This window comes from Triturus cristatus, chromosome 3_1, assembly GCF_964204655.1.
Source record: "Triturus cristatus chromosome 3_1, aTriCri1.1, whole genome shotgun sequence".
In the NCBI taxonomy this organism is placed as follows: domain Eukaryota; kingdom Metazoa; phylum Chordata; class Amphibia; order Caudata; family Salamandridae; genus Triturus; species Triturus cristatus.
Window position 1 is genome coordinate 729,651,590 of NC_140583.1, and position 24,730 is coordinate 729,676,319.

General features: G+C 43.2%; 1 protein-coding gene across 3 annotated transcripts in view; it reads left to right on the forward strand.

Moving 5' to 3' along the window:
* Positions 1-24,730, forward strand: part of CRACR2B (calcium release activated channel regulator 2B) — a 351,421-nt gene that overhangs the window by 230,832 nt on the left and 95,859 nt on the right. For all 3 annotated transcript variants that reach the window (XM_085644880.1, XM_085644882.1, XM_085644881.1), the window contains 2 exons: positions 3,534-3,645; positions 19,529-19,697. In XM_085644880.1, coding sequence (XP_085501006.1) covers positions 3,534-3,645; positions 19,529-19,697 — 281 coding nt within the window. The remainder of the gene's footprint in view (positions 1-3,533; positions 3,646-19,528; positions 19,698-24,730) is intronic.

Sequence of the window (24,730 nt, forward strand, 5' to 3'; positions counted from 1 at the left end):
TGCAAGCAGTGGAGAATTGTACAAGATATACATCATATGATTTAAGAATGTGAACAGTGGGGAGAGGTTGGAGTTAAATTCTCTTCTGTGTAGGGCTCACAGGCTGGGAGGATATGATAACTTAACGAGGGGGCACATCTATAGTCGTATACATTAGTGTATCATTCTTTGTTAGTCCAATAAAAGATCCTCAGAAAGGAACTTGTATGCAGTGGACCTTATAGCTGTGTTCCAGCTGAATATTAACCAATTTGGTATAGTCTGCAGAACGCACAAGGCAGGCGTATGAGAATAAATGAAGTCCAGCCTTCAGTGTCCAGATGTTGGAGCACATCAGTCCTAGCTAATTACGCTCGAGGTGGGACATTGGCTTATGCTGTTTTCTTGGAAAATGTTAGGACACTGGGTCATCCTGAATTCTATTTCCAGAGCATAGACCAGACCCCATGTCTTGTACTTTTTTTTTTAATATGTTTATTAAGAATTTGGATCTCTAATGAGGTCCACTCAAGATGCACATAGACAGTCATATAATTAAAAAAAAACAGCAATAATTATAAAAAACACTTCATTAAAACCTTTATATCTACATTGCTACATCAATTTATACAGATTTAGATCATCTAGAGACATCAAAGATTTCCGAAATCGACTCTGGGGGATACTTTAGGCAACAATGGGGCCCTCCAGTTGAGGAAAACGGAGAATGACACAGTGTAACATTCTAAAATGTGTGCAATTTAATAGAATAACATAAGGAAGCAATTACATCTATATTGCATCATATAGCAGCAACAACGGCAAATTATTAAATAAAGTGCATCATATAGCAGCAACAACATAGCAGCAATCATAAAGTTACTTCCTATACTGAGACGGGAAAGGATGAAATCCTGTTAAGTATAAGTACAATTTGGAAAATTATCTTACCACAGCAGCACCATATATTTTATATAAAGTGCATCATAAAGCAGCAAAATCATTTCCCTTAGGACCTATTTAAGATAGATAAAACCTAATTTAGTGCAAACAGCAATAAGTTAACAACAATCATAAGTATATATTTTCCACAGGTGAGAACTAGATACAAAAGGTTGAGGAGACTTAAGAGCTTGGAATTTTGGAGGCGATATAATAAGAAAACTAATTAAATGCATAGCCAACCATACTTGGAGACTAATTAAGAAGATTTAAAATATATTCATAAACTCCCTAAAAAAGTTACAATGTTTTATGCATACTATTTCATTTTTTGAACTAAACAAAAATCCTCGAGCAGCCAAAACATTTTTAATACCATTCTGGATAAACATTGGTCGGAGCCACCTAAATCGCGATGAAGTCAAAGCCGGACATACAAACAAGATGTGATCAAGGTTCTGAATACCCTGATTACAGAAGTTGCAATTTTTTTCACCTTTCCTATTAAGTGACCAATTTACAGTTACGTCATTTAGTGGTAAAAGGTTCATACGACAGAGGGTGAGTCACCGGCGAATACTGTGGCTTAAATTCCAGGAGAGGTACGTCTGAGGAACTATCGGGGAAGAATCCTTGACTATTGTTTCCAGTCTGGCCCTTGCTTTACATATAACATCTCTCTGATAGCTTAAAAAAGATTTCAATTCTGTGAGAGAGAAGGACAGCACGAAATCCTCTTGCACATTAAAATATGCAGTGCCAAGAAGAAATTGCTTGAAAAAGAGTATTTATACATTTGTCCTGCAAAACTTTTCTGACGCATAAAACTCCTCAGTGAAAAAGGTTCACTGTTCTTTAGCGGGTAACCCCAACATATTACCCTAGCTAAACCTTGTAAAAAGGAACTTAGTAAGCCAAATTCTAGCCTAATGGCGGCTATTAGGACAAGGGTATTAAGGTTACATAATTTACAGAAGATTTGGCTTTCGATCTTATCCAAGAAGCTCCATTCACTTACTGGTATAGATTCAATTGCGTATAACAAAGGGAGAGGAATTTTAGCTTTAAAAACTAAAAGCAGATGTGAGAAATGTATTCGACCCATAGCACTATAAAATAGGCGTAGGCCATTTATTTGCATGTGATGTCGCTTTAGAAGAGGTATGTTCAATATGGGGACTAATCCTTGTACTACTTGAAATAACTTTTCCCAGATAAAGGTAAGAATCTACAATCTCCAATTTTTCGGGACCAATTCTCCAATTAAAATGACAAACTTTTCTATTTTTTCCTTGTTTCAGAACCAAAGCCTTACTTTTAGAAACATTTATCTTCAAAAATTGTGCAGACGTATAGTTCTGTAGTTGTGGCATTTTTTTGTTTAAACCAATAGGGGTCAGGTCCATAATTACAATGTCATCTGCCGATATAAGGCAAGGAAAGGAGCGGCCACCTATCTTTGGCGCGTCTGCTTCCGTTAAGGAAAAAAATTCAGGTAGATCTCTTACATATAGGGAGAACATTAGAGGTGCTAATAGGCAACCTTGCTTCAAGCCATTTTCCGTAGAGATTACTGAAGATAGGCCCTGAGTTCCCCCCATTAGTACCTGGCACCATGTTTGCGGGTGTAGGGCAATAACTAAGGATAACAGAGTTGAAGGCACCCCCATTTTATATAGCTTTTTCCAGAAAAGTGGGCGGTCTACCTTATCGAAAGCAGTAGAAAAGTCTATAAATTCTACATAGACTTTTGTCCTGCGAAAGACCATATATTTCTCTTCTATTAGTTTCAACAAACAGATGTTGTCTAAGGTGGAGTGGTTTTTCCTGAACCCTGCTTGCTCAATGGGGAGAATTTATTTTCTCCTCTACTTCCCAATCAGTAATATTCTCAAGAACACTGCGGGCAAAGATTTTCCCCACTGCATCTAATAAGGCTATTTGCCGGTAGTTACCTGGAAGATGTCTTTCGCCCTTTTTGTACAGCGGAATTAGAATGCTATCAGACCATGACGAGGGGGTTCGCCCATACAAATAGCAATATTGAAACAGAGGGGTAAGACCAGACCCCATGTCTTGTTCAATTGCTAGGCCTTGTCAGTGGAATTATTCCTCAGCCCCTTTGCCTAAGCTGTCCTTCTCTTATGGCATCTCTTTACCCCTTGTGTTTTTTGTGTTTCCGTAGATGGAGAACCACAAACAACTGTCCTAACAATACTGTGCTTCTTTATAAACCTTTCACTGATAACTAAGGCATCTTAGCCAAGTGTTTTTCAAATACATATCACAGACAGGAACATGATGTGCATGTGATGGCATGGACGTCTGCTGAATGTCAACTGCATTAAAAGATATATTGTTTTTTCTTTCATCTTTTGATGGGTGACCTAGCAGTGATCCATACCCAAAGGCACAATTTTATTTAATCTGATCTATTTTTAGTTTATGGACGCATCCACTGTTTGCTCAAATTCATAGCCAATTATGTAAGTTCAAATTTCATTGATCACATATTAAATTGATTGGTTCCAACATGGTTGCATTCATGGCACTGCTGCTGACGCTCATCACTGAATGTTTAGTTATTCATCAATATTACTTCTCGTCCACAGCGGCTCCAGAGTGAACTGCCCCTTACTCCTGAACAGCTGGAGGCCGTATTCGAGAGCTTGGACCAGAGTAACAATGGTTACTTGACACCTGTCGAGTTCAGCATGGGCTTAGGTAAGTGCACTCTGTGAGGACCAATGGGAAACAAGCTAAGGGGACTGAAGATGCCCATTGAGCTCAATAGGCATTTAGTCAAGAGTTGGTCCAATGTAGGATGTCTTTCAATGGATCTAAAGTTTTTCCTTTGAGTTAAGCAGATTTTTAGGCAAGGGTGATTGCACTGTTGGGAATCTGCTTTCATTGAATGTTTATGTGATGAGGAGTATGTTAGCTTTATGTTCGGGTCACCGTTTCTGCGCCTACTTTTCACTTTTCTTTTAATGTTGCATGATAATGAAGGGATTTTCCAAGTAGCAGCTTGACTTGACATTGTGCATTTGTGTTTAGCTTGACCACTTGACCACCATATTCTTGGCATTTGTCATGGGAACAAGGAAGTCCACTCTCATCACACCCTTTCTAGAATTCCTTTACTGGTTTCAACTACAGCCACATGTTAAGTTGAAAGGGTCCTGCACTGAATGAATGAATGACATTTTTTAATTGCATGAATGATTAAAATCATTGTAATATTGGTCCTGCACTGAATGCAAGAACTTCCTTAACAGAAAGTCACCAGCTCTAAAGGAATGGTATTCTTTGTTGCAAATCTGTTTGAGCCGGTGCCCTTTCATAAGGCTTCAGAATCAGGGATCAGAAACCCATGGTAAAGTCAGTGTCTCTCGAATTCTGCAGCTTGCTCTCCAGAGCTTTTGCCATGTTCCAGAACAGAACATTTTCTGTGCTAACTTTGTCTCCAAGCACAAGCATGTCACCTGCTTAACCGCTCCCTCTATTGTCCTTTGCTGTCCCTTACCTTTTTTACTGTCCTCGCTCACATCCCCATGTTGCCTTCACCACCATGCAGTCAGTTACTGCGAGTCCCCTCCACACCATCTATCTCAGTGTGGAAAGCTCCTCAGCTAGATCATGACCTCTTCCATAACAAGGGGTGACTGCAGACAGAAGACCACAGCTTCATTCCCCTTGAGATCCATCCTCTACCTTTTTTTAAGGTCTGGGTTGTGTTTTTTGTTGTTTTTTTTTTTTTAGTTTTATATAGCGCGAACTAGACCCGAGACATCAGGTATCAGAGCTCTTTACATGAGAACCAGTTTCGTTACATGAGGGCACATTCATTTTTGTTAGGCACGGGGAGATTAAGTGATTTATCCAGAATCTCAGGATGTTGAGCGTCGTTCTCGAGACTCGAACCTGGTTCCCCAGCTTTGAGGTCGACCGCTATAGCCCTTAGGCTACATCCTCATCCTCTATTTCCTACGATCATGCACAGGAGTTAACATCCTCAGACTATTTTCTATTGCTCTTTTCAGCTTGCACATTAGGGGAACATGATTTATAATTCCCAGTAACATGCTCCTTCAAGTACAGTATTTAGATCATTATTCTAAAAAAGAGTCAATATTTGCCCTTTGAGACTCGCTTGTACTGTGAAGAAAGCAGGTATGCCCAGCAATAAACCATGAGCCACAGACCATGACCTGTCAGGATTCCTCTAATCCAGGTCTTCTGTGCCCAGGAGTTGACACCCCATTGAGGGCCTTGCAAGGCTGTGACTGGGGGTCCCTGGGAAGCCAAATGAGTCAATTACACGTTTTAACTTACTGTTTTAGAATGACGGCAATGGGGCATCTACAGACAACAGCTAGTGCCCTGTCTGCCCACCTCTGTGTTTCCTCCCTCATTGTGACTGTAACGGGTAGTGCTGTGCCCAGTAGTGGAGTTGCCGCTGGCTCGATTATTCTAAATACCAGTGGGCGGCTGCAGAGCAGCCGGAAGTGATGTTAACCCAGCTGCCAAAATTAGGATTGCAGGTCTGACTACACTTCCAACAGTGCCCCTTTTCTGCAAAACCATTATGTAGACCATGTTGGTCTTGCAGATAAATCCCTTTCGATGTTGTTGAGACTACTCCTAGAATGCCAGTAAATATACCTCTAGATTGCAGTATTTCTTTTTTTTTTTTTAGTTTTATATAGCGCGAACTAGACTCGAAGATATCGGGTATCAGAGCATTTTACATAGCACCAGTTTTGTTACACAAGGATACATTCATTTTTGTTAGGCATGGGGAGATTAAGTGATTTGCCCAGAATCACAGGATGTTGAGCGTCGTTGCCGAGACTCGAACCCGGTTCCCCAGCTTCAAAGCCGACCAATCTAGCCGTAAGGCTACATCCTCTCAATCTTGGTATCTATAATTGTGATGACAATTCCCCCATGAGGGACGTAGAAGGTGTAAATGTCATAATGGGCAGGTTCCCCAGTGCTGCTGAGACTCTTGATGCGTCAAACTTCTGGAGTTGCAGAGTTGGCTCCAACGCCCTACCAGCAGGTTAGTGATCCAGCCACAACAAGCTAGGTTGAAGCTTTGTGGAGTTTTGAAGGCAAAGCCAATGTGATCTTTACACTGCTAAGCAAGGGTTCCTGAAGGAAAAGGAAACCTTAACAATAAAAAAATTGGGACTACTTGAACTAATTCATTTTAGGAGCAGTCCTGTAAGAGACTTGTTTCTTGGTACAAATCAATGTGGAACAGGAATGAGAGCAAATTAAAAGGAGTTCCGGTGAAAAAAAACACTCAAAAGACCCCATATAAACACAAAACAGACACATAACATTGACAGCCACCCTCTATTTGTGTTGCATCTGATAATAGTGGAAGTGACCCTGGAATGTATGTGGTGGGCTTGGTTATATGCAGCTTTAAGGGTCAGCCTTTCAGGATGACTGATAATGCGCTTTCTTGCTGATGTCTTTTTGAGGTTTAGTGAGACTATGCTCGTTACTGCAGAAAAAAACAATTCACTGCGGATGGGTTGAACACAAAAGCGAGATAGGGATGGAAAGAAGGGCAAAAGCCTGTTCTTCAAAGGCCAAAAGAGTAAGCCCTTCGGTTCAACTATGTTTTTGCAAAGCGCTGATTGCCTTCTGTAAATCTGAAAAAACTTTACAAGTTATATTAATTTTGTTCTCTGAATTCATAATACACAGAGCCAGTGAATTTTTTTGTATGACATATCATTTTGAAGGCCTGGTGGCTACCGGTAGAGTGAGACTCACAATGTGAGTGTCGTTGGTTATGTTGCAAGAGCAAAACATAAGTCGAAAGTGACAGCTGTGCCGGTGACACATACAGCTAACAGGGCACACAGAAGTACAGCAGAGTTTCTTATCTCTTTCGTACTCTGTCATACTCTGCTCTCTGTCTTTCATTTGCCCTTTCTTTGACTCACTCATACTCTCTGCTCCAGTTTCCCACCCCCAGTTTTCTGCCATAATATTGAAGGAAACATAAAGCTATACAAGAATACTGTCAAAAATATTGTGGGACAAAATATAGATGGCAATAAAAAAAGTTTAGGTATTTAATATCTTTTTTTTAAATGTTGTATATAATATTGTTTTCTTTAATACAGGTGTATAAAATATAATTTTTAATTAATTTAAGATATAAGTTATTTGTATTATTATAAGGATTTAGTATTGTGATAATATTTGTGTTTTTAGTACAGTTTATAATTTTTTATGTGAATTTTTAAAATTTAAATAGGGATTTTTAATTTAGTAGTGGGTTTTTGGGATTTAAGGGATTAGGATAGGAAGTTATTTAAAATATAAATTATTATTTTTTGGTTTTAACTAATTTGTATGGCAATTACGTTATTAATTGATAGGTATGTACCTCATTAATTATTTGCTTTTTAATTAAAATGATTTGTTAATTATTAATTGGTTGATCAGTTTATTTAATTACAAAAGTTTGAACATGAGTTTTATATTTAATATATTTATTAATTCTGATTGTTTTATTTAATATTGTTTCATTGTTAATTTCTTTATTCACTTTAATTCTGCGGTATTTATTATGATGGCAGTCGGATGAGGGTCCAACTGCCATTGTTGCGGATGGTAACCGCCCTACCAGTAGTCGGCGGTTCCACCTGACATATTCCAATGTGACCGCCCTGTAGGTAGTCGGAAACATGCCCTTTCTATTGCGGATTGCGCTGCAGCCTGGAAAAGGGTCACAGCACAAGCCGCAAAAGAAAAGGGCATGTTTGCGAACATCCGTGCACCGTGTGCCAGGCACCATGAGGTGCCTGGCACACGGTGCACGGATGTTTGGAGAGCACCACATGTACTCCCCTGGCCCCATAGTGGAGGCCAAGTTGGGACCAGGGCCCTCAAAGTTCATTTCTAGGTGCCTGTTTATGGCGGTGGGCCCTAATCCCTACGGCGGTGCCTGCTCAGGCACCGCCCCATTGTAGAGATTAGGAATCCAACCGCCATCCTGATGGGCTCCTTGAGCCTGTCAGAGGCAGTGGCCTTTCCCCCCACCTAACTCGCACCAACTGATGGAATTGTAATCCTGGGTCGGACCAATGGCATAGATGTCGGTGGAACCGCCACCCCCAATCGACGGTTTGTCGGTGGCGGTCCCACCGACATCAGAATGAGGCCCTTAGTGTTTTTTGGTAGTGTATTTTAAAAATATTTTTACTCTTTTATATATTTTGTAATATTCAATATATTAATTAAATGTTGTTGTATTTATCTATAATATTTTAATGAATATATTTTTTTATTTTAGACATGTCCTAGTCGTTCTATTTTGTTTTCTATCTTTTTTTTACATTTTGGATTAGGAAAGGTAAATAAAAAACTCTAACCCCTCCATGATCCAACACTTTCTGTACTGTTGTCCAGAACGGAGTGAGGCATAGTACATTTTACCCTTCCAAAGTTCAACACTTTCCGTTTCTGCTTACTTTGGAGTGCGAATATTAAATATGACCCCTTATAAGTGAAACTCTTACCCTACTGTTGCTAAGACTGGAGTGGGAATAGTAAATCTAATCCCTCCAGAGTCCAACACTTTGCCTGCTTTTGCTTATGTTAGGGTGGGGATAATATATAAAACCCCTCCATTTTCTCTACTGTTGCTGAGATTGTAGTGGGAATTGTAAAATATAACCACTCCAAAGTGCAACACCTTCTCTATTGTTGCTTAGATTGGAGTGGGAATACTATATCTAACCCTCCAAAGTCTAACACTTTCCCTGCTTTTGTTCATATTGAAATGGCAATAGCAGATGTAGCCCTTCAGAAGTTTGACACTTTGCATACTTTTTTGTAAAACATGTATGACCCCCTCCAAAGTCCAACACTTTCCCTCTTTTTGCTTTCACTGTAGTTAGAATAGTAAAGAGGTCTCCATCCAGAGTCCAGCACTTGCCCTACTATTGTTTTGTTTGGATTCTTAATATTTATTTTACTATTTTTCCCCAAAGTTTAAATCATTTATAAAAATAATAATTTCTATTTCTTATTTATATTATAATTTTGTTTGTTTTGCATTCATTTTACTTGTTAATTAATATGATATATGTTTTTGTTATAGATGTATGTATGTTTGTTTTTTAAAATATTTTTCTTATCAATAGTTTTTATGTATTTTTTAGTCTTATGAATTATATATTTTAGATTTATTTTATATTAAATTAATTTCATTTGATAACACTGTTTCTTTTGTGCCTCAGGTGGCATGCGTAGTAGGTACCTGTTTTGGTCTCTTAAAAATGTTTTTTTTAAATCCTGTATTTGCCTCCCCTTATGCAGCAAAATACAATGATCCACGCTTTGATCACTTCTAGGTTGGGCTATACCAACTCACTGTTGGCTGCCTGTCTACCTCCCAAGGAGATTGCAGCTGGTGCAGAACACTGCCAGTCGACTTTTGCTGCGTCTCCCCTGGAGAACTCACATTCAGCCAGCTTTAAAACATCTACACGGTGACAGAATGTGTCAGGTTCAAAGGCTTAGTTCTTATTCATAGATCTTTTTACTGTAAAGGCCCTCAGTACTTGTACAACCGATTTATTCAGTTCCAACCGGTTGGGTCCCTTCGTTCCTCCAATACTTTACTGGTGGTCATCTTTCGGTTCAGAAGGAAAAAATGGTGCTGCTCCTATTCCTATCTGGCTGCCAACGAGTGTACTGTTAGCGCTGGGACACTCTTGGAGTAGCTGTAGCACTGTACAAATCCTTTTGAAATGTAAAACATTTTTATAATTCATTTTTAATTATATATTCTATATTTTTTTTTACTTTAAGATTTTAAATAATGGGAAAAAAAATCACGGAGCGTTATGTAGCGCGAACTTGACCCGGTACCGGGTATCAGAGCGCTTTACATAGCACCAGTTGCGTTACAAGAGGACACATTCATTTTTTTGTTAGGCACAGGGAGTGATTTGCCTAGAATCACAGGATGTTCAGCATAATTGCGGAGACTCAAACCCGGTTCCCCAGGTTGGAGGTCAACCGCCCTAGCCGTTACGCCAACTCCTCTCCCCACTGACATATAAATTACATATAATGCTATATATATATATATATATATATATATATATATATATATATATAAAATATATATATATATATATATATATATATATTATCTACTGGCGGTCGCCAGTAGATAGTTATAGTTAGGACCGAGTTCCCATAGGAAATCTGAAAATTCTATTTTGAATAACTTTGGCGCCGGTTGACGAATCCTCGCGAAATTTTCAAAACTAATGGGGCGCTCCGCTCAGCTCCTACCCTGAAAGTCTCGGGGTGATTCGTCAAGCGGGGGCTGAGAAAAAAGGGGGGTCCCAAAACGCGTTTTCCCCATGCATTTTCCCATAGGACCTTTAGTCGAAGGCACAGCCCGAACGGCTGAACAGAATTGCTTGAAATTTGGCAAAGAGGTAGTCCTCAGGTCAGGCATGTGCCTTTTGCATATATGGTGTCAATCTGTTCAGTAGTTCCTGAGAAAATTGCAGTTAAAAGCACATTAATATCTATAGGCGCGCACGGTGCGCGCACCTTAACGTGCACGAGCGTAATTCTGATTGGTGGTTACATGTCAGTCAACATTCGAATCGGTCGAAATCAGGAAGTGTCAGCCGCCATTTTGTGTGTGACAGTGTAAAAGAATTGTGGAGAACGTGAAAAGGGGGCAGGGTAGAGAGTTCCTGACCCCCTAGCCTTTGTCAGGGGGTCCCTGAAGGACCCCGAAGGACCCCGAAGGGTGAAAAAAACATTTATTTTTTTTCCAAAAAATCGCGGGGTGCGCGCACCTTGAGAGCACCGTGCGCGCACGGTGTGCGCTCCGTGAAAAATCTTTAAAAAAAAAAATTTCAACTGTTTATAAGTTTATAGAAGATATTAACTATGCTGTTCAACTTTATCCAAATACAAAAAAAAGACCTGAGCCATTCCATATTACTTGATACAGTCAATCTATAACTATATACATAGGTAGTTTATTGTAAAATAAATATATAAAAAATATAATAATACATACATAAATTAGCATTTAAAAAACCTTACAAATTCACTTAAAAAACCATAGGTTTCACACACGTTATAGTTAGGAATTAGCATTTAAAAAACCTTGCAAATTTACTTAAAAAAACATAGGTTTCACACATGTTCTAGTTAGCTGGACATTTCACTCGTAAAAAACCATTGAAATTCCCCCGTTATAGTTAGTTCAGATAACTATAACTCGCGCGACCGCCACTCTATCACAAGGATGATGTCATCAGTGATGTCATGAGTGATGTCACTGACCATGTCATGACTGATGTAATATGTGACGTCATCAGCAGTGGATTGCGGTCGCGCGAGTTATAGTTATCTGAACTAACTATAACGGGGGAATTTCAATGGTTTTTTACGAGTGAAATGTCCAGCTAACTAGAACATGTGTGAAACCTATGGTTTTTTTAAGTGAATATATATATTCACTGAAAAAACCATAGGTTTCAGGCACTTTATAGTTGGGAATTAGCATTTAAAAAACCTTAGAAATTCACTGAAAAAACCATAGGTTTCAGGGGCGTTATAGTTAGCTGGACATTTCCCTCGTACAAAACCCTAGAAATTCACCTGTTATAGTTAGTTCAGCTAACTATAACTCGAGCCCCCGCAATGCACTGCTGATGACGTCACATATTACATCACTCATGACATGGTCAGTGACATCACTGATGACATCTCAAATGACATCACTGATGACATCACTGATGACATCATCCATTGAGTATGTGTTTCTGAACAGTTTTAATATGTCATGAGTGATGTAATATGTGACGTCATCAGAAGTGCATTGCGGGGGCTCGAGTTATAGTTAGCTGAACTAACTATAACAGGGGAATTTCTATGGTTTTGTACGAGGGAAATGTCCAGCTAACTATAACGCCCCTGAAACCTATGTTTTTTTCAGTGAATTTCTAAGGTTTTTTACATGCTAATTCCTAACTATAACCTGCCTGAAACCTATGGTTTTTTCAGTGAATTTCAAAGGTATTTTAAATGCCAATTCCTAACGATAACGTGCATGAAACCTATGGTTTTTTCAGTGAATTTCAAAGGTTTTTTAAATGCTAATTCCTATCTATAACTTATCTCTGAAGATATCATGTTTAATGATTTTGATTGGATTTCTATATTTTTCAAATTCAGTGTGTCAATTTCATTAATTACATTTTTTTAAAATACTTTTTTATCACCATTTTTTAAACTTATTTTTTCAATTAATTCTTTTAAAAATTAAAAAATATTATTTGAACTTAATGGGTTTTTCAAACATATTTTTTTTATATTTTTCAAAATATTTTTTTAACTATATGTTCAAAACTTTATTTTATATATTTTTTCCATGTTTTTTGGATCCGCGCACCCAACGCGTTAGGAACCGCTCACCCAACGCGAGAGAATCTGTGCACCCAACGCGATAGGATGCGCGCACCATGCGCGCATTTCGCCGTTTTTTTTTAAAAAAAGGGGGGGCCCCAGGGGGTCTTTCTAGGACCCCCTAAGCACCTCTAGAGGGTCAGAGCATTTCCACTCTGCCCCCTTTATATGTTTTACACACTTTTTCCCCTTGCTTCTTCAGCCTCGCTTCTACCGAGGCAGAAAATGGCCGCCAACAGTTCCTGGTTTCGAATGTAGAGAGACACTTGACAGCCAATTAGCATTCAGCGCGTGATCGGGAGGGTGCGCGCTCGGTTCGGGGAGGGTGCGCGTACGGTGCGTGTACGGTTCGCGGATCCTCCGCGGCCATAGATATCACTAACTTTTTTACCCTAATTTTCTCAGGAACTACTGAACAGATTCACACCATATATGCAAAAGGCACGAATCCGAACTGAGGACTACCTCTTTGCCAAATTTGGTGTTATTCCGTTCAGCGGTTCGGGCTGTAGCTGCGACAACAGATCCTATGGGAAATTGCATGGGGAAAATGCGTTTTGGGACCCCCCTTTTTTCTCGGCCCCCGCTTGATGAATCACCGCGAAACTTTCAGGGTAGGAGCGGAGAGGAGCTGGCCAAAAGTTTGGAAAATTTTGCGAAGATTCGTCAATCGGCGCCAAAGATATTCCCAATAGAATGTTGCGGATTTCCTATGGAAAATAGGTCCTAACTATAACTATCTACTGGCGACCGCCAGTAGATAATATATATATACATACATATATCACATTTAGAAGTGTGGCTCAGGGGTTAGAGGCGGCAGACCCGGAAGCTGAGATCGGTCCTGGACCAGGGTTCAATTCCCTGCCTCGGCGGGTCTTGGGCTAAAAATTCCACGGACTCGATAATTCTCGCCCCGGTGCCTCCTCGACTCACGGGTTCACACTCTGCGACTCTGGGCAATAGCTTGCTTAATCTCCACAACGGCCCCTCGCGGCGGGATGCCTGACTTTCACCTTGTGGATACCCTGCTATCTCACAGGGGAATACCAGGACGGGTTCCCTAAGCAAGCGCCGGGAAACCCACAGCGGGTAGCTGTGCGCTATATAAGCTCAAACACATTTACACATTTACACATTTAGAACAGAGTTCCACTTGCGCACTCAGACCATCAAATTATCAGGATTCCACTAGAGTTTTGACAACATAAAGGGGGTTTATTCAAGTCATAAACCTGCCGTGACGCATTTTGCCCTCAAACGGGCTTGTTTGAGGGCGAAACGCGTCACGGCGGGTTTATGACTTGAATAAACCCCCTTTATGTTGTCAAAACTCTTGTGGAATCCTGATAATTTGATGGTCTGAGTGCGCGAGTGGAACTCCGTTCTAAATGTGATATTAAATTACCGGTTTTCTCCGCCGGCATCGCGCCACCCCTCGATGGGCCACAATCTCCAGAAGGAGTACCTTTGATCGCATATATATATATATATATATATATGGACTACACATCCCAGTAAGCCTCCACATATATTCTCATTAGAGCGACTGAATATCAGCGTATGATATGGTTTAAATAGGGGGGTGTGGCCCGACATGCCTCTTTCGACCGATGCCTCTGAGGAAGTGAAAAAATGAAACGCGTAAGGCTGTGGTCGTGTGCCTTGTGATAGCGACTGAGGAAAGCTGTCTGCGTACCAATAAAGCTTTTATAGGGGGAAAGCTATGACGTGTTCGAGTGCTGCTTGAATGTTTGGACACCCCGCAGAGCCTCGATATATATATATATACACACACACACACACATATATATATATATATATATATATATATATATGTATTTTGGGGGCCGCGAAAAAAGGGGTGTCCTATTTCCCCATGTTATTTCCTTGGGGATTTTTCATTTTTTGAACACGACTGCAGCCCGGACCGCTAAATGGAATTACACCAAATTTGGAAGAAAGCTAGATGTTGGTCCAGAAAATTTGCTTTTTGTGATTTGGTGTAAATCCGTTCAGTAGTTTCAGAGATATTTAAGTTTAAAAAATATAGGTTTCTGAGGATGCGAATCCTTGCAGTGGACTCGCGGATCCTACTGAAATGTGATTGGCCGCCAACTCTTCAACCAGTAAGTGTTGGCTGCCATCTTGAGACTCAACTTGAAGCCGAGTCCCTGACAAATGTACAAAATAAAGAAAAGGGGGCAGGGTAGGAATAACCTACCCTCCCAGATATGGTGAGAGGGTTCCACCGGGACCCTCCCTGCGCATTAAAACATTTTTCTTATTCCATTTTGCCGCAAATTCGCGGGAGGACAAAATTGAAAAAAAAAGGAAGCGCACGCTCCCACGCTTCATTACTAATTGGCCACCTGGTGGACCAGGTCCCAGGAGCATTGCATACTATAGTGGGGGCGCATGGGCCCCCCTCCTGGAGCTTACTAATGTCCCGAAGACCCCTACCTCCCGGGGCTTCTTTTTCAATAAATGCAGGGGAGGCCCTTCCGGCCTCCCCCGCTGCCCTAGGGACCGCTACCGCCCTATTAAAAGCCACCATCTCTCTAATTAAAAGACGCCACCTCTCTATTAAAGCCTAATAAATTGTAGAAGGTCAAACCTGAAATTTATCAGGGAGAAAGTCCCAGAAAAAAGGCAAAACATGCGAAATTCGGTGTGTTAAATAAATACTGATGATTCCAAATATTATGCCCAGTTTTCCTCTTGAAAACGTGGAGTAGCAGATATCTACACACATGGAAGATACCTAACCTATTCCGCCGAATGTGTAATGAGGGCCAAAGTATGTAAACTCAATATTTTTGTTGATGTTATTTTTGACACATTATTATTGTATTGCAATATTTTTGCCCCCGATATTTTGTCCTACAGCCCACTATTCCCCTCAACCTCATTTCCCCACTTTCTATTTTCCTGTTCCCTTATTTATCTTTCCTTTCCTGGCTCTCTGCCTTGTGCTTTCTCTATTTTTCCGTTTATCTTGTTTTTTACTCTCTCTTCCTGTCACTCCTACTTCCTCTCTCTTCTTTGATGAATGCTTCAGAGTTGGTAGTAAGTATTGCATTATAAGTGAATAAGTGGAAATACTTGTGTTTTCGGAAAGGTGTCTTACCGTCTCAGATTGATTCTGCATAAGCCTTTTCTTACCCTTATTCGCAAACACTCCCTATCTCTGAGGATTTCCTTGTAGGATAATATATTTTTAGCATCATTTTGAGAAGGTCAGTTCTGTACATTGCTTGGCACCGAATAGGATTTATGTGGCTCTTCATTGTAATGCTCTTTCCGGCTTGTTCGCTGTTTACACTGAGGATATTAGCAATGTAGCACCAGTTTCCAACATTTCTAAAATTAGCTTTAGAATGTGTCCGCAAATCAACCTTTGACCTCTGCAAAACAACTGATGGCAAAATGCCATCGGGCACCTAGAAGATGTGTTATCCATCCCAGGAAGGCCTCCTGCCCCTGTCGCCTAACTGGGCCACAGAGGGAATGCTTTCTGCCTTTTGCCGCATGCAGAGACGTGATGGTTTCAAACATGACGCAGCCTGTTACGAGCATGGAAGCGGAGTGGGTGCACGTGTATGCTTGTGTCCCCTGATCTGGGGCTCTAAACAGAGGGAGACTTTTCTGGAAGGTCAGTACTTCCCAATCCACGAACTCCTCCCTTGACCTCAATCCTTCTCGGTGATACAAGGTTTGGTCTGATGCTTTGTTTGAGCTAGACCACTTTACTGGTAGTGTCGTATACAGGCCCCCTGGCCACTCCCCAGCCTCTGCCGACAGGTTTGACATTATTACGTGTGGCCCAGGCTAGCAAGACACTTCAATATTCGGAGTTTTTTGTCCATCAGTCGTGGATTACATAGGCTTGCCTCAGCTTGCTGCTGATTGCATCTTCAAGGTGAACCCAAATATAGTTCTTTTTTTTCTAAATGTAGTTCTGAATACATTATTTGCTTCCTGTTACTGTGCTATCTCCGCTTGCTGGATTACATAACCTTGGCATCCCTTTGGCCCGAGATGTGAGGTGCCCCTCAGATTCAGCACCCCTCCCAGTGCAAGGGATGTCACCGCCTGGGAAGATATTTGACTTTCACGACCACCCTCTTACTCAAATTTTCAGAGCCATCTTCTGCAGCAGGCCCCATCTGCATTTACATTTATGTAATGGCTGACTTCACGAGGGCTTTAATAGAGTCATCCACATTAACACATATCCTCTGAGGCTGCTATTGCGCCTCATGCAAAATTGTTCACCTAGAAGTTGGCAATGGAAAAGAGAAAAATGGATGCTGGGACAGACACCGCGGCTGCCCTGCCCCAGGATAAGCTCCGTCCTGGTACTCCGCCGAGGGCTGGCCGCTTTGTGCTTACATCATCAGCCAAGAAAGAGTACTTTGCCAACAGAATCTTTAATAGGAAAAAATACTTTGTTCATGTTTTGGATTTTCTAGCTCAGCCTCCGGCAGTTCTTCCCCATATTGTTTCCTCACCATCTATGTGGTATGACGTCAATTGTCTCTAAGCAAGTGAAAACTATTGAGCTTGTCGTTTCTTTTCTCATTCAGTGGTTTATAGAAATCTGAGAGATGGCCACGTGGCAACCACTAAACTTTTTATCTCGGCCTTTACATCTCACCTCTGCTGGCTTTGAAAAAGCCATTCAAGCAAAAACTGGTTCACCTCCTCTGACCCATGCCTTCTTCATGCAGACACTGCACTGTCATTTACAGCTTGATTTTAAAAGCTCTCACCTCTGCATTCAGCACAGAGCGCCTTTTTGCATCTAGTTTACACTTTGGTGTGAAAAAATTAAAAGTAATAAAAATAAATGTATATTTGTTTTGTGTACATTAATTTTCCCTTTTTATTGTCTGTTTATATGCTTCTTGCGCTTTGCCATTAAATAAAAAAATGATAGTAACAGCAAACAAGTGAGCCCACTTTGCTGCCGGCTCATCACGCGCTAGTGCAGAAGCAGGGGACGAACCTTTTATGTGCGTGTGTTGCACCAGCGCTTGGGTCTGTGTGACCCGTTGAGGAGTCCCAAGAGCCCCAATCAACAATATCCGGAGAGCTTCCTGAAGCAATATAAACTGCTTTCATTGCACAACTAACGCCATCCTGGCATCCCGCTTATTCCCAGTCTCACACTTCCGGTCGGCGGCCATGTTCTTTCCAGAAGAACCGTTCAGTTTTTAAAGAGAATATATGGGGCATATTATCAAGACAGGCGATACAATTATCGCCGCTTTAGCGGCAGAAAACTGCCACTAAAACGGCGATAATGGGCTTGATAATATGCTCTATGGAATTCCAATTGAAGCCCATCTAAGATGTCCTTCACATCTAACATGGGCTTCAATTGGAATTCCATAGAGCATATTATCAAGCCCATTATCGCCGTTTTAATGGCAGTTTTCTGCCGCTAAAGCGGCGATAATTGTATCGCCTGTCTTGATAATATGCCCCTATATTTTTTATTCTGCCTAATTTAAATGTTTTGTATGACACTTATGCTGCCTTTCAGCAGCTTCGGGGTGCCGACTGTTGTAGCGGATTTGGGCATTTGTTGTACTTCACCCTAAATATGTTTGTCTCTCTTCACCTATTTTACCCTCCGCCCTTTTACAGTGTTCTGCTTGCAATGCACTTACATCCTTCTTCATTCTCCTGAGCAATCTTTTTCTGAGCCCACGACATTACTCACACCTCTACTCGGGACACATTTTTGGAATAAATGTATGTCACAGGTTTATTAAATGAGGTATTGTGTTAGCTTACAGGCGATCCAAAGCCAGCCATTGTTGATGCAATTCAAGCTGGCTGCCAGCTTGAATAATCAACAACCATCATGGCTACATGACAACTGATTCAGTACTTCCACAGCTTCAGAGGGGTTACCCACATCTGGAAACCATAGTCCAGCAGAACACAGCTCATAGCTCCCTCCCAAAGTGGAGTGACCACATGACAGCCCCCTCACCTTCTCGGTTTTGCAACCCCAGGGAATAGAGGTCCACTGTCATCTTCAGCCTGGGCCCGAGCGAATTTCACAAAGCCCCCTCTTTGGGGCCCTTTTCCGCGTTTGATTTCAAGCGCAAATGCATTGGCTTGCTCTGTAGCTTTTCATTGTGGCCCGCAAAAAAGGACTGAGGTCTCCTAGCCCTGGAGGTGATCTCATTGGATGGATGGATGAGTAGGACCCAACAGGCACAGATCCAGTTCTTGTATCCTCCTTGAGAGTTCCCCCTGTGGAAAAGTGTGATGTGGGGGTCTTAGCATGGGAATGCCTTGCTACGCAGCTGCCTACCTACTTTCCACACTGCGTGAGACACAGGCAGCAGCATTCTTCCTGCTCCGCATGTGATCCCCATTTTCACTTGTACTTCTGTTGATTGGATTGCTTTGTCTGTTTCCAGGCACTGACATTTTCATTTGAGGCATCTAAAGACACACCTTCTGCACATACCTCTAGTTAAATGTTTCTTTATTATATGCTATCCAAGATGATGTCGAGAGCCAAATAACTTCATTTTAACTCAAGGTTTTAATTGCAGTCTTTTCTGGTATGTAGATATTGTGACACCATGGGCCATTTTCACATTCAGTTCTTGTTGTCTTGAATTGTAAAATGGGAACCCGTACAATTTAAATTATGCACCATACCTGCTCTTTTGACCTATTAATATGACCTCCACAACATACCCAATAAGGCATCATACCCAAACGCTTGTCATGGTTCCAAGTTTGTAAACTAGCATGAGTGGAATCTTTTACTTGTCATAAGCCTATACAGCATGGATGTGAGTGTTTGTACATCTGTATGTGTGTTCTGCCTCAACCAGCCGCCAGCTCTAGTTTACCAGTACAAATGGGGTGGGTCTAATTCTTGTGTCTCCTGTAGTCCCCTTGCAGATGTCACCAGGCTCCCTGGTGGGCAGTATTAAGGTGACAAACATTTGCAAATACCTCAAAAGGATGGACCACTTTGAAGATAAGCTGTCTGTTACACAGCGTGACTATAGGAGCATTGATCATATCATTTTCAATATACATAAGTATGTTTGTATATTCTTTCCTTCACCTCCACCCTCGCCAACAGGAAAGCTTTTTGGGGTCGAGCTGTTTCCAGTGATTGAAAAAGTGGAGAACTCTGGGATTGAGGAGACCTTTGAGTCAGGCTGGTCAGACGAGCTGGATGATGCTGACAGTGAAGAGCGACGTTTCTGTTCCATGATGGAGCAGCTGGGAGCTGCCCAGGTCTTCGAAGGGTGAGTATTCTAAGATGTGTTCGTGACCAATTGTCAAACTTTTTCACTCTACTCCTACAATGAGCACATTATGAAACAAAACTCTTGTTGGCATGGGCTGACACCTTGGTCAGACACAGATAGGGCCTAAGGAAAGGACAGCTTTTGAGTGTTTTTCTGAAGCCGGTTAGCATTAGTAGGGATTTGACGCAGACCGATATATCATGTTGGAGCTGGGCCCGCACACTGCATGTCTTCTTGTCCTAAATATTTAGCTAGTGCTGCTTTAAGAAAGACATTTTTTTTTGCCACTTGGGTAAGCTGGGGTTTGTGGCTGGCAGTTGATTTGCTTCTAAAGTGTATGCAGCAAGTAGAAGTAGAAAGTGGTGCTTTTGATATTGTGACCGTCTTTCAGTTAAAATTGCACAATCCAGAAATTATTTTCACACGTTTTCTGTTACTACACCCTGCTGTGGAGCACCACTCCTAACCAGGCTTCCAAGGGAATAATCATGATGCACACAGATGTTTCTCCATAAAAGCTCTCTTTTGTAGAAAGAAACAGCACTATGTGCCCGTTCAACCTATGTAGTTGTCTAAATTCTGCCTATATGGAGACCTTGAGAGAGAACATCTTGAGGCGCCCCCGTCGTGCACTGTGAAAATTATGTGATGGCATGTGGCATGCGGTCCTGCAGGATTACTTTCCATGTAGTGCATGTGGATGACAGAAGGCAGAGCTGTAGGATCCCTGACAACCCACTATGAACAAGCCATTACATGGAGATTCCCAGAGCGTGTCCACAGAACCACTCACTGAGACGATATGAAAGGAGACCTAGTGTCTTTCATCGAGGTGGCCCAGGACCGATGAGAGTGACTGGACTTAAGGAACCATGCTACTATCTGTTTGTTTCTTAGGCACGACCATCTGAGTGTAGTGCTGTTAGACAGAAACTGCAAACCACCTGATACCATCTGCTCTATCAGAAGCAGAGAGGCTCCCATGCATCTGAAATCCTGATACTATTAAAGTGTTCCTTAGGGTGTGTTGACTTCACTTGCTGGCCAACGTATCATTGTGGATGTCTTGGCATGGCTTAAGCCTCCTGCGCTCAGTACGCTTGCACACCGAGACACCCCAAACGCTAGTCCTTTTGTTCAATTGTGCCTCATCTACTTAATCTTCTGAATTTGAGAAAGCTTCTTAACTGATTAGCAATGTACTGATTAGCAAACTGTAGGATGCCGATTTTGACTAAATTTCCTTTGAATCAATTTGATTCGCCCCAGATGTTCTTATACACCATCGGAATGTTTATAACCCCCACACTGTGCCCACTCCAGAGTAAATGCCACCTTCCCCTTCGGTATTCCTTAGAATGAATAAGCCAACGTGCAATCGTATCTGGTAGTGGTCATTTGTTGGCTGCAGTTTTCTTAGGGATACAGGTATATACTTGTCATAATTTGCATGTCCCTGGTCATAAATCATTATTGGTGAACTGTCATATTTGCGTCATAAATCAAATGCATTTGGCATACATTATCACTGCCATAAATCATGTGTACATCACAAAATAGAAATTAGACTGACAGTTCGTTGGTTAGCTCATTTGCAGGCTTTGTCTTGATTCTTGCCCCTTCTGGGTCATGTCTTTGTTTGGTTGGGTTTGCACTCCCTTTGCGCGGGGGGGGGGGTAGCTTCTGTCCCAGAGTTAGGCCACAACTCGCTACCTTGTACTCCTTTTGTGCCCTGCCATCCGGCGGGGGCTGGGCTCCAAGCGCCATCTCTGTTTGCTAGCCCCTTTTGGTAGGCTCACTCACCCAGCCGTGAGGCATCCCGAAGTGAGTGGTCCTACACACCGCCCTTAGGCTAACTCACCCAGCCCCAAGACATCCCAAGGTGAGTGGTCCTATTCCGGCACACCGCCCTCCGGTGTGCCTCCGTACCAACCATTGTCCCCGTAGATCTCCGCCATGCCGTCTGGGAGGCTTCCGTCTTCCTGCAGCTCCCCCCACACTCCTCCTTTTTTTCTTCTTTTTTAATTTTTTTTATGGCACCCCACAGGTTATCCCAGAACACCTGCATGCCTTCTTCTGACAGGTGCACTCCATCCCTCGCATGGAATTCCGGGCGCTCGGTGTGGATGAGCCCTTGTCTGACTGTTTCAAAACCATTGGCTCTGCAGAATTTGCTCACCGTGAGGTTCAGTTTTTTCCTCGAGTTCTCAACCGCTTTTTGCGAGTCAGCCCCGCGCCAATCCCTTCTGCTGATCAGTTCAGATCATATGATGGTGGGCTCCCGAAAGCCCTGGCTGTGACCGTGAGGTCTCTCTGTATATATAGTGGAGGAGTGCTTTCCTCCCCCGTTGGGCCAAATCATTCCCCCCCAAATGTATGATTAGAATGTCCGGGTGCCATGCCGTGTCCACTTGCAATTCCGCGAGGGTCGCCGTCAGCTGGTCCCATTTAATTCCTGGCCGGCTGAACCACCGTATGCATATGTCCACTGGTCGTCCCTCCCACCTGTGGCCCCCTCGCCGCCACCAGGATTGCATCCGCGTTATGAAGGACTGGCCCACCACCCACGCCAGCCGTGGTCTCCTTCCTGCCGAGGCAATGATAAAATTATCAATCCCTGGTTTGCCCTTTGGGAGCGGAGCCCCCGTCCTCCCACGGCTGTCCTGGTGTATCTATACTAACTGTGGCCTCACGTAGGTCCGGTATGCCCGTGACCGACATCTACCTACCGCTTGTATCCCAGCCTCGGCCATCCTGTGCTGCGCGACTGTTGTTGCAGCTCCTATCCTGAATGAATGTGACCAAAAACCCACCGGCGGCAGCCCTGCTTTGCTGAGGCCGAGGCGCATGACCGCTGTGAACTGGAATTTGCTCAATTGTGTGCCGTCTCTGTGTTTGAAAAGGGGGCCTTCGCCGGCCGGCCGTATCGCCATGAATGCTAGAATGCAACACACTGTGTAGCAACTCTTATCCTCTATGCATTGTAGCCTCACTATCGCCCCTTTGCCGGTCTGGTCTGTCTTTGACCGCCTCAGTAGTATCTCCAGCTCCTTTATTCTGGGTGTCACATCGCTTGCCTGTAAGCAGTGTGTGGCTGGTCCCGCCCTTGAGGGCGCCACTAATACGCTGAGGCGGAATGCCCCGAAGAATGCTATGGAAAATGCGGCCCTAAACTGGAGGTGCTCAAAGTTGTCCTTTGTTATGCTACCCAGTGTTAAACCCAGCTTCGTGTAGTCTATTGGGCGCCTGTTGTCCCTCTTCGTGCCCTCTGCACGTTTCCACCCTTTCATCGTTGCTTTGAGATAGTGAGATGCCACTGGATCCTGCCCTGTCTCCAGCTTTGTGTAATGCGCCATGGCGGACAGATGGGCTTGTGCCCATGACCTGGACTTCCTGCAGTTAAATGCCCACTGAATGAATTGCTCCACTGCCTTACGTGTGGCCCCCACATCTCCCAGGGTCTGTATGCCCCCTACCCGCATAACCGTCCCAATATACTTTTTATATCTCCTGGCTGCTTCCGGGGCAAGGGCCTGGTTGACCAGTACTGACAGATCTACCCCGCCAGGCCCCATAGTTGGACCAGGAAGGGGGTCATTGTCTGTTCCGCCCCAGGTGCTAGTTCCCTGAATTTGTCCATCCGTGCTCTTGAAAGGGCATCTGCTACCTCTTTCTCCACCCCTGGTACGTGGCGTGCTCTCAGGTCTATGTTTCCCTCCAACACTTGCTGTTGCTTCATAGTGCCGACGCTGCTCCCTGCTCCACGAAGATAGGAGCTTACCTGGGGAAGCGACGCTTTTTATCCCCCCCTGCGACTTTCCCGCCTTGCTGACGGGTCCGTACCCCGCTTGCGCCCCCATTGGCCGGGGGGGGGGGGCCGGCGCCTATCTGGTGGCCGGTGCGGGGGGGGTGTTGCATTTTTCCTGCTTCTGGGTGTCCAAACGCGCCAAAAAAACAGTTCTGTCCGGGGGTTCAGCGTTTGGGGGCAGCCTCTGGTAAAAAAAAAGGTAAATGAACTGACACATTAAAGAAAGTATATATATTTGGTTGTAACCCTCACCTGCCAAGTTTGCACTGAAGTTGACTTCCCAAACTTGGGCTGCTTGTCACAGCAAACTGAGGGCTGTGATATATACTGTTTTCTATGCCACCACCTGGGCACAGGCAGTACATTGGTAAGCCCCCCCCCCCCCCCCCCCACCCAGGGTTTCAGGTTTCTTTCCTGCAGCAGCTTCCTCCCTGTATTTCATCCTCTGCCCCTTCAGATGGCCCTAATGCAGGCATTATCTGTTATAAAAGCCACAAGGATGTTGGACCTAGTTGCCACATCTGTTTTTGTGTAGATCCAGGCTGTTCTCAAACAGTATGGGAAGAGCCTGGCACACCACATAGACACACCATGGCACACCCCGAACTCGTACACAGAATGTCACCTACCAACACCCATCTGTGCAGAGCCGCTTCATCCACGCGAGGACAAGAGCCCTCCAGCGCGCTCAAACAGTTGTGTGATCTTGTCTAATCCGTTCGTCTCTCTGTGCCTCAGAAGCCACAGCTTCCTAAATTGGAAGCTGCAATGTGCTGAACTGGAGTGTGAAGCATTGACTGCTTAAGAGCTGTTGGAGCAGAGAGAAGAAGTGAAGGCAGCAGCGCAAAGCCCTTTACTGCACAAAGGTAAAGGATCCCCGGAGGGGGGGTTGCTTTATGATCCCTCACTGTGCCAGCAATAAAAGCCCGAGGTGGAGCAACCTGTTCATGCTGTTCCAGTTGGCAGAGTCTCGTGTCAGATGCATATTTCACAGGCCCTCTGGGTGACGAGCTCAGTGACGTGGCATTCCTAAGAGCAGTGCGCGCACCCCACCCACGACTCTCCCCTCCCCGCCCTCAAATGCCTTTTCTCCTTCTATAAATTTTACACCCACTCACATATCCTCAGCTCACTCCTCCCGCACAACACACAGACACCCTCCAAGACACCATCGCGCAATGTCTCGTCTCTCCTCTCTTGGTCCCTCTCTCTTTCGCTCACT